Source organism: Vulpes lagopus, chromosome 4, assembly GCF_018345385.1.
Source record: "Vulpes lagopus strain Blue_001 chromosome 4, ASM1834538v1, whole genome shotgun sequence".
In the NCBI taxonomy this organism is placed as follows: Eukaryota; Metazoa; Chordata; class Mammalia; order Carnivora; family Canidae; genus Vulpes; species Vulpes lagopus.
In genome coordinates this window covers 92132253-92147663 of record NC_054827.1, presented here as the reverse complement: position 1 = coordinate 92147663, position 15411 = coordinate 92132253, and the positions used below count along the sequence as shown (strand labels likewise).

The 15411-nt window shown below is 40.2% G+C and overlaps 1 protein-coding gene across 3 annotated transcripts in view; it reads left to right on the top strand.

Annotated features, from left to right (window-relative positions):
* Nucleotides 1–9639, top strand: part of OCA2 (OCA2 melanosomal transmembrane protein) — a 409422-nt gene extending 399783 nt beyond the window's left edge. For all 3 annotated transcript variants that reach the window (XM_041751148.1, XM_041751149.1, XM_041751147.1), the window contains one exon: nucleotides 8530–9639. In XM_041751148.1, the coding sequence (XP_041607082.1) occupies nucleotides 8530–8614 (85 nt within the window). In that variant the 3' untranslated portion in view covers nucleotides 8615–9639. The remainder of the gene's footprint in view (nucleotides 1–8529) is intronic.
* The last annotated feature ends 5772 nt before the right edge of the window (nucleotides 9640–15411 follow it).

Genomic DNA, 15411 nt, shown 5'->3' with positions numbered 1-15411 from the left:
AATTGCAAATGACATATCTGATAAAGAGCTAATCTCCAAAATATATAAAAAACTTACAAACCTCAACACATAAAACCCAAATAATCTAGCTCAAAAATGGGCAGAAGAAATGAACATTTTTCCAAAAAAAGACATACAGATAGCCAACAGACGTGTGAAAAGCTCTATATCACTCATAATCAGGGAAATACAAATCAAAAGTATAATAAGATATCACCTCACACCAGTCAGAATGGACTAAAATTAACCACACAGGAAACAGTAGGTGTTGGCAAAGATGCAGAGAAAGAGGAACATTTGTGGACTATTACTGGGAATGCAAAATGGTGCAGCCACTCTGGAAAATAGTATGGAGATTTATTAAAAAGTTAAAAATAGAGCTGCCCTATGATCTAGCAATTGTGCTACTAAGTATTTACCCAAAGGATACAAAAGTACTGATTTGAAGGAACAGGTGCACCCTAATGTTTATAGCAGCTTTATCAGCATTGACCAAATTATGGAACAAACCCAAATGTCCATCAACTGATAAATAAAGAAGAAATGGTGGATATATATACAATGGAATACTACCCAGCCATAAAAAAGAATAAAATCTCGCCATTTGCAAGGACTTGGATGGAACTAGAGAATATTATTCTAAGGAAATAAGTTAGAGAAATACAAATGCCATATGATTTCACTCATATATGGAATTTAAGAAACAAAACAAATGATCATGGGGGAAAAAGAGATGTAAATCAAGAAACAGACTCTTAACTATAAAGAACAAACTGATAGAGGGAAGGTAGGTGGGAGATGGATGAAATAAGTGATGGGGATTAAGGAGTACACTTGTGATGAGCACCAAGTGTTCTATGTAAGTGTTGAATCACTAAATTCTACATCTGAAACGAATATTACACCATATGTTAACTGGAATTTAAATAGAAACAAACAACCCAACATACACACACACACACACACACACACAAGACTATAAACAGCAGAATTGGTAAGTCAAGAGGTGATTTTCTTTTTTTTTTTTGTAAGTGTTTTTGATGTTATAGTTAAAACTTTGGCTCAATCAAGAAAAGGAATGAAAGCAAAAACTAGGTACTAAGAAAGGGAATAAGGCTATGGAGGTAAAGATAAAAGTTATATTAGAAAATTACATAAATATGATAAAAATAATTTTTATAAAATTAATGTTTTTTTGGAAAAATATAAACCATCAAGGTTATTTTAAGAAGTAGTGAATCTGTATGGATGCTGTCTTCAAAATCGCTCATGCCCATTCTCCTCTTTGTTGGCTGTTTAATTCCTATTTTCTGTTGAACAACAAACTTGAAACTCATTTTTCTTACAAACCTTCTGTGTTCTCCTCAGCCCTTCATACTCACCAGTTGGGCACCAGCCAATGAAGGAGTTGTTTGCTTTCAGTGCTTTCCTTCAGAATCCTGAGTAGAGGCCTCTGTATAGTACTCACTATATTGTATTGTAAATTTGATTTTCTATATGCTCCCTTTCACTGTGGGCTACTTACAGGCAGGGAGAGCCTGTATTTCTCTTTGTATCATCCATGTATTAACCAACAGAGTGCAATGTACATAACAAAGGCATTAAGTAATTTAAGAGGGGTTGGAGTGAAATGAGGAACAATTAATTGTAACAAAGGAAGATTTGGGGGTATTTATAGGCCAGAAAAAGATGTCAGTCAGAAAGGAGGCATTAAAGGTGTGAGAGAAGAAGGCACTGGGTGAAGAAAGTTCTTAGAGGAGGGCGATGGAGATGCAGTCCAGAATTTGAGTCCAATACTCAATAGAGGGAAAAAAGAAAGATAAGGATAAAGGCTTGCTGGGTATAGTTGAGGAATGTTGCTGCTATTTAACCCAGATAAATATGATGTTCTTTAAAAAGTCAGAAGGGATAGATGCACCTCTATGTTTATGGCAGCACCATTTACAATAGGCACATTATGGAAGCAGCCCGTGTGTCAATAGATGAATGGATAAAGAAAATGGGATATACATATATCCCATTTATATATATGTATATATCCCATTTACGTATGTATGTGTATATATATTATTGTTATTCAGCCATAAAAAGAATGAAATCTTGCCATTTGTAACAGCATGGATGGAACTAGAGAGTATAATGCCAAGTGAAATATATCAAGCAGAGAAAGACAAATACCATATGATTTTATTCATGTGGAGTTTGAGAAACAAAACAAGTGAACAAAGGGAAAAAAAGACAAACCAAAAAACAGACTCTTAACTACAGAGAACAAACTATTGGTTACCAGAGGGACAGTGGGTGTGGGCGGATGGGTGAAATAGGTGAAGGGGATTAAGAGTACACTTCTCTTGAGGAGCACTGAATAATGTATTGAATTGTTGAATCACAGTGTTATACACCTGAAGCTAATATAATGCTATATGTTAAGTATGCTAGAATTAAAATAGAATTAAAATAAAAAAATAAAAGTCCGAAAGAAGGTGGTCATATTCCGAATATGGGAATATGGGAGAAGGAGCCAGGAAGGTATTGGATGTCTTCACATGATGCCATGTGTCTACAGGGCTGTCTGACTTTCCATTTATTTTCAGAGGATACCCAGTGGGTAAAGGGTCTTCCCCAACATGGAAGGGAGAAGCTAACTGACTGCAGATCTCATGGAGGGAGAAAGGAGAGTTCCAGCTCCACTGCTCACGCCCAAGAGCAGTGGTGCTGGTTAAGAGACGGGCTGGGGCTGGCAGTGGTGGGCACAAAGTATGCAAGAAGAAGAAAGAACAACACATAATTTTCTTGAATTCTTTCTCTTTTGCTTGCTATGAAAGTGGACACATACATTTCATAAGGTTGAACACATGAAAAAGAAACCACCCAAACTAGAATCTATTCTGACCGGGGAAAAATTATTACAATTTCATCCTCACATGCCTTTTTCTCCAAGCTTTGCCTTTTTCACTTTGATGCTTTACTCCTTACCATGACATCTATGCTGTTCCTTTGTCATCCTTTCTAGTCTTCAGCCACGTGAACTCTGCTGCTGGCAGCTTGACACCAGTGACAAGTGGTGATGGGGAGGGCTCTGAAGACACCATGAGCACCCCTCCCCCACTTAGTCATGCCTTCTCTTCTCTGTAGTTCTCCCTATGGGTCACCACTTTCTACCCCACCAGGAACCCCTCTCTCTTTGGGAAATGTAACCATGGGGCTTTATTTCCAAGATTCAGGAAGTTCCTTCAGGCTTTTTTCATGAAGAGGATTAGCTAATTGTCACCTGGAGAGATCCAGGACATGAAGTATGGGGCTGCTCAAATTTTAGATGAGAGATGAGGATAAGAAAGCAATTTCTGGGATCCCTGGGTGGCGCAGTGGTTTGGCGCTTGCCTTTGGCCCAGGGCGTGATCCTGGAGACCCGGGATCGAATCCCACATCGGGCTCCCACTGCATGGAGCCTGTTTCTCCCTCTGCCTGTGTCTCTGCCTCTCTCTCTGTCTGTGACTATCATAAATAAATAAAAAATTTAAAAAAAAAAAAAAGAAAGCAATTTCTCTCCTGGGGCCCTGAATGACCTGAAGACTGGTTAAGGGGCTGAAGAGTCTGATTCTCAAGATATCCATGGTCTATGGAAAGTGGGCAAGCTGTACATCCCTCTGATAAGCTCCCACAGTCCTATAAAAACAAAAGCTGTTCTGCTGAGAAATATGCATTACCTTTGTAGAAAGGCAACAATGAAATGGCTTTTGATTAATACCTATAGTCATGGTATGTTGTAAAGCCTTTTGGAAAGGAAAAATAAATAGAAAGAATGGTTTCTGTCTAAAACTCAAGTCGGAGACTTCATTAGCAAACATTTCCTTTTGCTGCAAACCAGGTCTCTCTTCAGTGTGTGGAATTCTGCCCTTGGTGCAGTGCCTGACCTCCTTCAGAAATGGCATGGTTCTGGGGCAGCTAGTTTCCCAGCAATATGGAAGCTTTGGTTCCTTGGAGTACTGTGTGTCATTACAATTACATTTTTAACCTAAAACTGAATGCAGCATTTGTCTGGGCATCCATCTGACATTTTGCATCTTGATTTGTGCTTTGACATTCAGGTGTTTTTGCTTCCTATAATAGAATGTGATGTTTGGAGCCAGAGTAAATTGAAAATAATCCCAGAGGGAAATGAAAGCATAATGTGATGCTGGATTTTGAGCAAATATGCTTTTCCTAAGCCTTTTGGTGAAGATACTGCTTTTCTGAGAGGCTAGAGAGCAAGACAAATGGATCTTCTGGGAAATGAAACTACTCTTGGTAAATGTGGACCATAAAAGTGTATATTCAAAGCACTACTGACAGTGACAGGAAGTTATTACTGCCCTATCTTCAAATAAATCTCCTTCCAGTAGACTCCTGCCTGGGCAGTAAGTGAAGCATTGAAACACCAATCAAGCTAACCACACTCCCACAGGAAAAAGCAGCAGGGGATTACCCCAGAAAGGAACATGCCAACTTTAGCAGTTTCAGCAGAAGGAGCTGCCCCATCCTTGTCTTTATCTATCAGTTTATTCAGGTGTGTAGCCACTGTTGTCAGTGCTGCCATCAAATTTGCCAATAAACAGTTTCATCATTTGTCCTGACCCCAACATTAGAGGATTCTTTATATGCATATGCAACTTACAAAATGTATAAGGAAAAAAGCCACCCTGATGAGTGCTCGCCCAAGGGATATGTACACAGAGGGTGGCAGACCCCTGTCAGCCTGTCTAAACCTATTCTTTCTGTGAAGGACTCATTCCAGCATATTCTCTCTGAAAGCTCCGTCCAGAGCCAGCATCCCCTGCATTTACTCAAGGTCATCAATCTGGATTTTCACATTTTCTAGCCAGAAGTTGTGAGACTCCTAGAGCTGTGTTGGACCACACAGCCTCCAGTCACTGGCACAATTGAGCCTTGAAATATGGCATGTTAAAGTAAGGTATTCTGTGAATAGAAAACCTACCCTGGATTTTGAAGATTTACTATAAAAAATGAATGTAAAATATCCCATTAGAGATTTTATGTTGATTATATGTTAAAATAATAATTTGAATATGTTAGATTAAATAAAATAAATTATTAAATTTATTTTCATTTGTTTCATTTTACTCTTTTTAATATGTAGCACTAGAAATGTGAAATTACATAGTGGCGCACAGTACCTTTCTCTTGGCTAATGGTTTGGGCCTACCTTTTATTTTGAGTGGGAGCTGACAAGAACATTTGAATGTTTCTTCACCTTCTCCAGGACTAAGTGTCTTTTGCTGTAATAGGGATGGCAGACATCTTTTGTAAAGGGTCACATAGTAAATCTTTCAGGCTTTTGTGGACCATGTGGTCTCTGTCACAACTACTCAACTGTTCTGGCTGTGGCAGACACAGCCACCCTAGATGGTAGAGCAGCCATTGATGATAAGTAAATGAATGGGAGAGAATGTGTTCCAATAAAACTTTATTTACAAAATAAAGTTATTTGCAAAAACTTTATTTGGCCTAGGCAGGGGGCCATTATTGGCCTGGGGGCTGTAGTTTATTGTTTCTTGATCTATAAAAAGGGGCAGTTTACCTAGGTGAATTCTCTTTGGACTGGAAAAGCACATTTTTCATTCATAGAATCCTTAGTCTATGAACTTTTATGGGGTCAAGGATATTATAGCACATACAAATACCTTTGTGAGTATTATTTTTCTTGGCATTCATAACCCACCTAGCGAATGATGGAGCTGGCATCTAAAATACTAGAGCTGGCATCTGATGTAAATCTTTTCTGTCTTCTGTCTCTCCATCTTCCCTTCTTTACCTCTCTCACTTCTCCTATTCCTTTTCTCCCTTCTCTCTCTCTTTTTGTCTCACCTGTCTCTCTATTTCTGTCTGTTTCTCTCTGTTTCTGTCTCTGTCTCTCTCTTCACAATGGTTAGGCTGGAGTTTGTACCTTGGGAGTTCCTTAATTAGGACACAGTAGGTGGTAATAGAATAGACTTAGGTTGATCTATTTTCCTGAAGTTCAGTGAACACTAAAATGTCTCCTCTGTAGTCCTGGATACCTTGTCTGAGGCTTGCTGTCATGTTAAATGAGCACAAAGGGGTGTCTTGTCAGTCTCTGTTCTGGTGGCTCATTGTGACCAGACACACTGGTCTAAGGGATTTACAGGGGTGAACTTATATAATCCTTGTAGTAACCTTAGTAACTAGGTACTATTATTACCCACATTTCAAAAATAAAGAAGTTGAGTCATGGAGATGCCCAACATCATGAAGCTGGACAAGAGCAAGGCCCTTAACTAATGTGTTGTGGTAGGAATATATACAAGTTTTTTGAAGCCAGAGAATATGCCAAAATATCATCTGCATTTTAGTGTTGGCATACTTTGTAAAATTCCTTAATATTTTTAAGCTTCAGTTTCTTCTATAAAATAGGGATAACATGTATGACTTGCCTTATTGTGTTTGGGAAGTATCAATGTCTATATCAATGAAACCCTTAGCATATAGCAGATGTGCACTTACTTCTGAGTGTTATATTGTCATTGTATGGTTTACTTATGCCCACAGGGAAGCAGAATGTATAGTGGTTAAAAGCATGGATTCTAGGGATCCCTGGGTGGCGCAGCGGTTTGGCGCCTGCCTTTGGCCCAGGGCGCGATCCTGGAGACCCGGGATCGAATCCCACGTCGGGCTCCCGGTGCATGGAGCCTGCTTCTCCTCGCCTGTGTCTCTGCCTCTCTCTCTCTCTGTGACTATCATAAATAAATAAAAATTTAAAAAAAATGTTACTCTTTAAAAAAAAAAAGAAGCATGGATTCTAGACTTAGACTTATGGGGTTGATTGTCTACACCACAGCAGATTTGCCAAGTTACCTGGATAAGTCTGCTTCCTTTTCCAAATCCCATCTGTACAGTGGGTGTGATGATACCAATCTCAAAGGCGATGTGAACAGTTGATGAGGTCATCTGTGTGAGGATGTCGAAGCCTGCTTCTCCCTCTGCCTGTGTCTCTGCCTCTCTCTCTCTCTGTGACTATCATAAATAAATAAAAATTTTTTAAAAATGTTACTCTTTAAAAAAAAAAAAAAGCATGGATTCTAGACTTAGACTTATGGGGTTTAATTGTCTACACCACAGCAGATTTGCCAAGTTACCTGGATAAGTCTGCTTCCTTTTCCAAATCCCATCTGTACAGTGGGTGTGATGATACCAATCTCAAAGGCGGTGTGAACAGTTGATGAGGTCATCTGTGTGAGGATGTCTACAGAGTTTAGACGCTAAGTGAACAGTCATTTTTCTGATGGTGTCAGAATGCTTGCACCAATCTCTAGGCAATGCTCCTTCTTGGGATTGGTTCCATCTTTGAGACACCAGTAAATCCCATTTAGAAGCACAGCAGAACCATCTATGAGGAATTTCCTCAGCTTGGACTCCCCAAGAGTAATGTCTTCTTTTTGTGGAATCCATCCCTTGCAGGTAGATTTGTTTCTGAAACATAGCCAGGTGTCCCAGCACCCAGGTTGAAGTATTCAGCATCTTACTTGACACTGATGCAATGTCACACAATCTCATATAGTGTCAAGAAGGTTTTACGTCTATTTGAAAGCTTGTGATGAGATCTGTGATGCCTGGAGTTGATCAGACACTTTTCCTGGGGGGTATTTTTCCAGAATTCAGTTATCAAGGCTGACCAATTTAATTGCAAACATGTTCAGCTATTTTAAAAAAACTAAGTTTACTAATCTCAAGAAATCTAGATAGTTTTACTGAAATCTGTTGTTTTGGTTTTCTGTTCTGTAAAAGAAATGTGGTCCAAAGAGAAGCTACCACCATCCTGAAAAGTGCAATTCTGGTTTAGAATTTAAGGAACTATTTCATTTGTGGATGCAGTTTCCATGTTAAAATTACAGCTTTGTGGGGAGAGCTTGCTGTGGCTCTTCCTGAGTAGCCACTCCCCATGCCCATGGCCGGGGAAAGGAAGAATGTCATAATCATTATTATTATCACTATCAAAAACTAGGCTCTTGCCAGTGAATTTTGAAGGCTTTTTGGGATAAAAACTTTCATCTTTGCAGTAATTTCCTCCAGTGACAATGCAGCATGGAGCAATGTCTGCAAAGTATGAATTCCAAATGTGAAGTGGAAATTGTTTGGGATTTACTAGCCAGGCTAGGGATTTGTGGGAGGCATATAATGAGGGAAGCTTTCATCTTCTCATGACTCCTTTGTATTTGTGCATACCTATACACATCTTGCATTTCACTGACTACTTAAGAAATTCCTGTTCTTTCCTAAAACTAGATATTACTTCCTAATCCTACCTCTGAAGCTCTCTTCAGTTTGAAGTATTAGGAACTTCAGAGGTCTATGAAATACGACCTTTCTGGGAAACCAGCTTTCTCAGAAGGACAATTGGAAGATGATGCAGAGATGACAAATATAATGATGTGATGACAAATGTCATAATGAGTCTAGATTTTATAGTACTTGTCAGATACCAGACACTACAATCCACTTTTCTTTGTATTTCAGGTTGGGCTTCCCAATGATGGTCGTCTCCTGCACAGTTGGGATGTGTTACCTCCTTTTTGCTCATGTTGTGATGGGATGGAATTAACAGATTACATCGTTTGAAGATTAGGGGAAACTTGACCCATCACCAACATCAATAGAAAACTGCCCCAAGACCACTTTTGGGAGAAGAAAAGGTGTTTACCATGAGCGTGCTTTGCGGTGGAGATCTTGGGCATCCACACCCATTCAGATGAATGCTGGAAAATCATGGAACATACAAAATAACTTACTAAAGACTCCACTATAGGAAAATATGTATATTTCAAAACACATCTTGCTATACTCTGTAAGAAAAGACACAATGCAGTAGTCTACCTAAATGGCTGTGCTGTTTAACTGTCAGTTTCCTAGGCCTTCTAGAATTTTTTCATGTAATCACTTTTCATGTTAAAATAATCAGCATTCAGATTGTATACTCTCCAATACACATTCTTCCTGGGAAAAGGAAGACAATTTTTAAAGAAACATTTTATGTATCAAAGAAAATAAACCGTCTTGACAAAAGGTTTAGAATTTGTTAGTATCCTAGTTTTTTAGTAGTTTACATTATGTAAAATTGCATTCTATCCATTTATGTTTTTCAATGGAGTTTTTAAGTCATTAATTACAAGTGCAGGGGGCACCTGGGTAGCTCATTGGGTTAAGTATCTGCCTTCCGGCTCAGGTCATAATCTCAGGGTCCTGGGTTGGAGCTCTTTGCTCAGTGGGGAGTCTGCTTCACCCTCTCCCTTTGTCCCTCCCCCTGCTTGTGCTCTCTCTCAAAAAGCTAAATGAAATATTTAAAAAAAATTTACAAGGGCAGAAATTTGACTTGTAAGAAAGTCATAAGTGCTTTTTAAATAATATTTTACATATTTAGCAGCCTAGAATAGTAATCTTCAGTTTTGAAGGTGGTACATGCTACTTCCATTGATTATATAAAATTGTGGTTAATACGCCCAGCTCTGCACTCTGCACAGGACTCCAGTGGTTCAGTTAATGTTTATTAAATGCTGTTCTTTTGAAATTAATGATGTACTATATGTTGGCTAATTGAATTTAAATAAAATAAAAGAATACGTGCTGTTCTTTTGTGGTAAGTTACATGTGATATAAAGATAATGAGAGCAAAGAGCAAGAGGGAGTGCCAATTTTTAGCTGAAGTCTCATCTACTTTGCTTGATCAGTACCTTTGCTAGACCCCAGACAACCTACCTCTTCTTCAGTTTTTGATTTACTGTGTGTGATTTCTTGAGATGAAAATGTTTACTGGGGACTCTGCTCAGAAGTGGTAGTTATATATAACATCTGATTTCAAAAGGTTTAAGATCCCCAGGGCACTAAATACTGGAAAATAGGAGACCTTTCTAGTTGTATTTCTCTCCCTGGCACTCTCAGGATGAATGTGCTCTTTCTACAGTTTAGAATCTATATTTGTTAAATGGCAACCTGTGTCTATTCTGAAAGGTGGGGAGTTTTTGAGAATATGCCCTTCATGAGCTATCTTTGAATTCTTTGACTGCAAAGGTGACATGAAGCTCCAATTTGTTTTAAAAGTCTGGTCTTGGTACCTGAAAGCTGCTATGTACACCTGACTTAGTGCTCCAAAGGGGCCCCCACCCACCTCCTTCCAGGGAAGAAGGCCTGACAGCTGTTCTAGCTATGCTCCCTTTTCACGTTGCCTTACTGGTGCCTAGATGTCCCCAGAGACTTTCACTAAAAGGTATTGTCTTTTCTTCTCTCACATATTTCCATGCCTAGTGGTAGTGTTGGTACTTGCCTTGTGCCTAGCTGCTGCTTCTAATTCATGGCTCTTGCTCTTCTTCAACATCTCCCCATGATGCAGCAGCCTCCATCTCTCCACCTCCCACCTCTTTTCATTGATGCCACCTTCAGTCATCAGTCACTCCTTCTCATTCTTAAATACCTTTGGCTCCTGACTCATTTCTTCCACTCCTCCTTACCCCCTCACCTTCTCAGCATTCCCCATTCAACATTCAGGCCTCATTACATTTGAACTTAGTCCCTGGTAACTGGCCCTTGAATTCTTCATCTCATATGTCTCTCTCTGACATTTCTGGTCTTCAGCTCCATATCACCACCCAAACACACATCCCCATTAATGTCTCTAGTTCATCAGCACCTCCCCTTTGCTAACTTGCCTTATCAGTTTTTTATCTGCTCTAAATTTAAAACCACTCTTAAATAAGCTGCCACTGTTCTCCCTTTTAACTCCCTTTCCTTCCTGTAATTTCCAATGTCCTTCCAGTTGGCTGAAGCCAGCCAGAAGCCAGAAGTGGAGAGGAACTGTTGATGTTGTTTATATAGGTCAGCTTCTGTGGACACAGAGTAGGACAAGTAGCATGGAAGTGGGTTTGGAGGAGCAGATGAAAGATACACTACTTCATCCACCAACTTTGCTCTTTGGCAAATGAAAAGTTCACATCTGCAATACAGAAGACATTGAAAGTGCCATCAGCTTTCCTGTGATCAGGAACAATGCAAGTTTGTCTATATTCCCTCCTGATACTGTCCCAGAATTAATAGGTAAATAATCCAATGCTTATTAAACCCTGTTTCACCATGATATGAAAAGACAACATTGAAGGGACAAACTGCAGCTTTCTTATAAATGTTGGACCACAAGTCAGTTATCCTTGTTAGAGTTGTTCTGATACCTCATGCATAAGCCCCTCAGGGTCACAAGACCATAAAGGCATGCTTTTATTGTATGAACTTACCATGAAAATCAAGATGAAAATCTATTTAGTCTTCTGATACATATGAGGATTCTGAACCTGCATTAGTAGTTGTATATTACCTTTGACAGGTGCCTTGCTCCAGATATACTCCCAAGGCCACATGCAGGCATGGGTGGAGAGAGAGGTGGCAAAGCAACAGACACAACTGCCATGGCAATCTGAGCAATTTCTTCCTGCAATTTATGTGCCTCCCAGACACGCTTGGGCCCAGTTTCCACTGCCACATAACAGAAGATCAACTTTATGGATCAATTGGTCAGATGGCACTTGGTTTATGATGCACAGCTCAACTTGCCTGGTCACACTATTTCCCACAATCAGGTCCTCAACATGCACCAGGGCCCAGTGGCAGCCAGAAGTTGCTTTTAGTGATGAGTAGTCGGAATAGAAAGGCAGGGATTTTATCCAAGTTCTCAGTGTCTGTACTGTGATTCTCACGTGAAGGTTTGCTAACATCTCCCCTCAATGTGTATACCATGGCAGAAGGCCCAAGTAGCAGGGCAGCTCGCACTACATCCTGGCCCTTCTGAAGGACTTTTGCTTGCTTTGGTCCTCCTCAGACCAGGGAGCCTCAGGAGGGTTAAAGCAGCTTCTCCAATCTATGTTGCCTTAAAAAAATCAAAAGTAGACCAAGAAGAATTGCATTTTGTCTATGTATGATTAGTGCAACAATTTGTCTATCACTTTGCAGAGACACTCTGCCATTTATATCAGGATGTTACATTTCTTTCTTTTTACCATCTTGGTATGAATGGGGAAACTTTCTAACATAATAGGGAACAAACTTGGAGATTCTGACAATTGACGTATGTATCCCAGGACTCATCCTGGAGCTGGAGAAATAACAGGATGGGTTTACCATTTTACAGGATCAACTATTGTATAGAATTAGCTCCAGAATGCATCTACCACTTGCCCTCCATAGGTCTCTACTTTGTGAATCAGAGGGGCATTTGGGTCACTGAAGATTGTAGAAAATTAACACCTACAGATGTAGATCTAGGTTATTCTTTTCACCAATAACACAAGTCCCCTAATAAATGGCCACAGATGGGCAGCCCCGGTGGTGCAGCGGTTTAGTGTTGCCTGCAGCTTGGGGTGTGATCCTGGAGACCTAGGAGTCCCACGCTGGGCTCCCTGCATGGAGCCTGCTTTTCCCTCTGCCTGTGTCTCTGCCTCTCTCTCTCTCTCTCTCTGTGTGTCTCTATGAATAAATAAATAAAATCTTTTAAAATAAATAAATAATAAATGGCTACAAATATCTTATGCTGTTTCACCGCATTCTTTTGAGGAAAGTATGAGGGGAGAGCCCTAAACACATCCTTGCCTGTTCTGCAGGGTTCTGTCTCAAAGAGACATAGCCTCCTTTCAAGGAACACATTTAGGTCTGGGAAGTAGCTGAAGTCATTAATCCTTCTTATGATCCTTGAGCTAAGATAGGGAAGAAGATTTTTTTCCAGTTTCATATGAGAAGATGCTCATATAATTCACTACCATGTATTCTATGATCAATTTGCCTTTTAGTATAGATCTCTGAAGCTTACAGTGGAAACTGTGCCCACCTAATTGCAGCAATGAAGCACTTCCTTGGCTTCTCCTGTCTTGGGATTCCATCATCCCAACTGGAAAAAAAAAAAAAAAGACTCAATTCAATTATTGTGACCCCTACTATCATCAACAGTCTTCAGAGGAGAGTCATCCCCGGGGTTTCCAAGGACACTGATGGCCTCCTCCACACCTGCTCTTGTTATGCTCTGAGGAAGGAAGTGACCAATGAGTTCTCTTGCAGGGAGTACTTGGGGCAAGCTGGGTAGGTCATGAATGATCAATCTGAGCCTTTGGACTCCTTTGTCTGTATGCCAAGGATTAACCAGTTGTGCATAGAACTGATGCCTCTTCCAAGTGCTCAAGCCAACATATTGAAATTTCAAATTCTAGGTGAGTGCACTGACTCAAGAATTTGGCCCATTAAAGCCTTATATTTCATCCTCCCTGGTGTGACAGCTATATATTTCTATCCTTTACATGCTCCCTAGACAGAATGGTGGAATTCTATAACATTTTCAATAGACAGGATAGTTTGTCTTGAAGTAGGCTTTCTACTTTTCTATCCAAAACATACTGATATCTTGTAAGACTCCTAGAGAAAAGAGGGTATTGGACATAAGTCTTGAGGCAAATCCACATCAGTTTAAGAGGCAGCTGACTCAGGTACAGGCATGAAATGGCTGTTAGTCAAGAAAGGCTGCTCTCCTGTTTATTACTGAGGGGGAACTCAGGAGAATTTAGGAATTAAACTTCTCAGTCACGTTTGAGTCTGATCATAGGCCCACACCCCACTGTCACAGTTCTGCTCTCTTCCCTCCAGCATCCTTACCAATCTTCATAGTCAAGTCTAGGTCCAGGCCTCAGCCAGATCTGCTGGATTACTTCCAAGCTGCCTTTAAAGTTTTCTGATCAACCACTCATGTTCTCAACTGGATATATACCCACAGCTTTCAACTTTTGTCCTGACCCTGTTTATGGTCTCCAGGGCTCTCAGGAAAAGCCCCAGGTGACCCCATACACCTTGGTGATTAAGCACCATAGCCAATTGGAATCCAATGTTTTGTCTTCCCTGTGACTTTCAGTGACAGTGTTGCTGTTGTAGCTGTGAGTAGCCTTGGTCCCATTCTCCCCTGGAACAAGAGTTATTCCTGCCTTCCTCAGAGATATGAGGAAAATAATTCCAATTCTCATTTTGGGAGGTTATTTCCTGGGGCTGCTCAGTTTATAGATTAGGTAGGGAATAGAGAGTACAATCAAATTGCAAAACATGAAAATAGTTTGATAAAAGGACTATTTGCAAAGTATGGGTGCAGTGTTAAGAAACTACAAAGAGGAAAGAAGTGCCTGGGGTTGATGACAAGTTGATAGCATTGTCACTCCTAAAGCTATGTGAAAATGGCTTCCCAAGAGGCCTATGGCTTGTGGTCAAGGGCTGCAGCCTGACCACTAGTCCTTGCAGGAGGGAATTAGGAAAACAAATACTGATTTCAATCTCCCTGTATTCTAGCTCCTGCCAATGATTCCCATTGTCTGAATCCAGTGAGAATTACAGGGTGTGGAAAACCATTTATACTGTCCATGTGGGCCAGCTTCTAGCATGGAGCAGGGTGGAGAAATGAGAGATAGGCCTGTGGGTCAGATGGAGGCGATGCAGCTCAGGAAGTTCACCTTCCTCTACTTCCTTTCCTCCAGGATTTCACACCTCCAGGATTTCACACTTCCTTTCCTCCAGGCCCTCACACTTCATTTGTCCCCACCCCCAATTTCACTTCATTGAGAACATAGAAGCATAGAAGCACTCAGAGAAGAACACTGTCTTCAGTAACCTTACAAGTCTGCATCTGGACCCAAACATTCTGTCTTACTTCATAAAATAAGAACAGTGACCTCATCAAAGGTCAATCCTTCCACGTTTGCTTTGAATCCTGTAACCCTCATTTCTCACAGGAATTTCACTGTTTCTGATGAGAAACTGTTCTCTGCATCATTTACCATATCATTCCCACCCACATACAAAAGTGATTTTGTAGATTTCATTCATTCACTCATTCATTCATTTGAAGATACAAGTGTGCCCTGCTTTTTGAAAGTTCTCATTAGGCACTTTTACAAAAGACCTACATTGGTACCTGTTTTTGATAACTAAAGGAAATCTGAAGAGGATTTTTGCTTTTACAAGGAAGGGTGAAAAGCAAAAATGGCATTCAGTGTTGGTTTTTCCGGGAGCTGTTAGAGAGTGCATGGCCTGAGCAGCAAGGTGGCCCTACAAGCTCCTAGTCTAGGAACTGTACCCAAGGTCTCAGCATCAAGCCACCATAGCTTTGAACTGTGTCTGTGAGAATCTGTGCTTTGTCTTGATTCATTTCATGCATCTGTTAACAAGATGTATCCTAAGGTACCAGAAAAACCTGAAGAGATTATTTTTTGGGCCTGAGTATGCTTAAAATATTTTCCATATAAATTAATGGTAATTGCTTCATCATTTTATGTCATTTTGGCTAATGAAAGTTTTCATAGGAATGCTCTGCTTTTGGATAGCGGAAAAACCTGT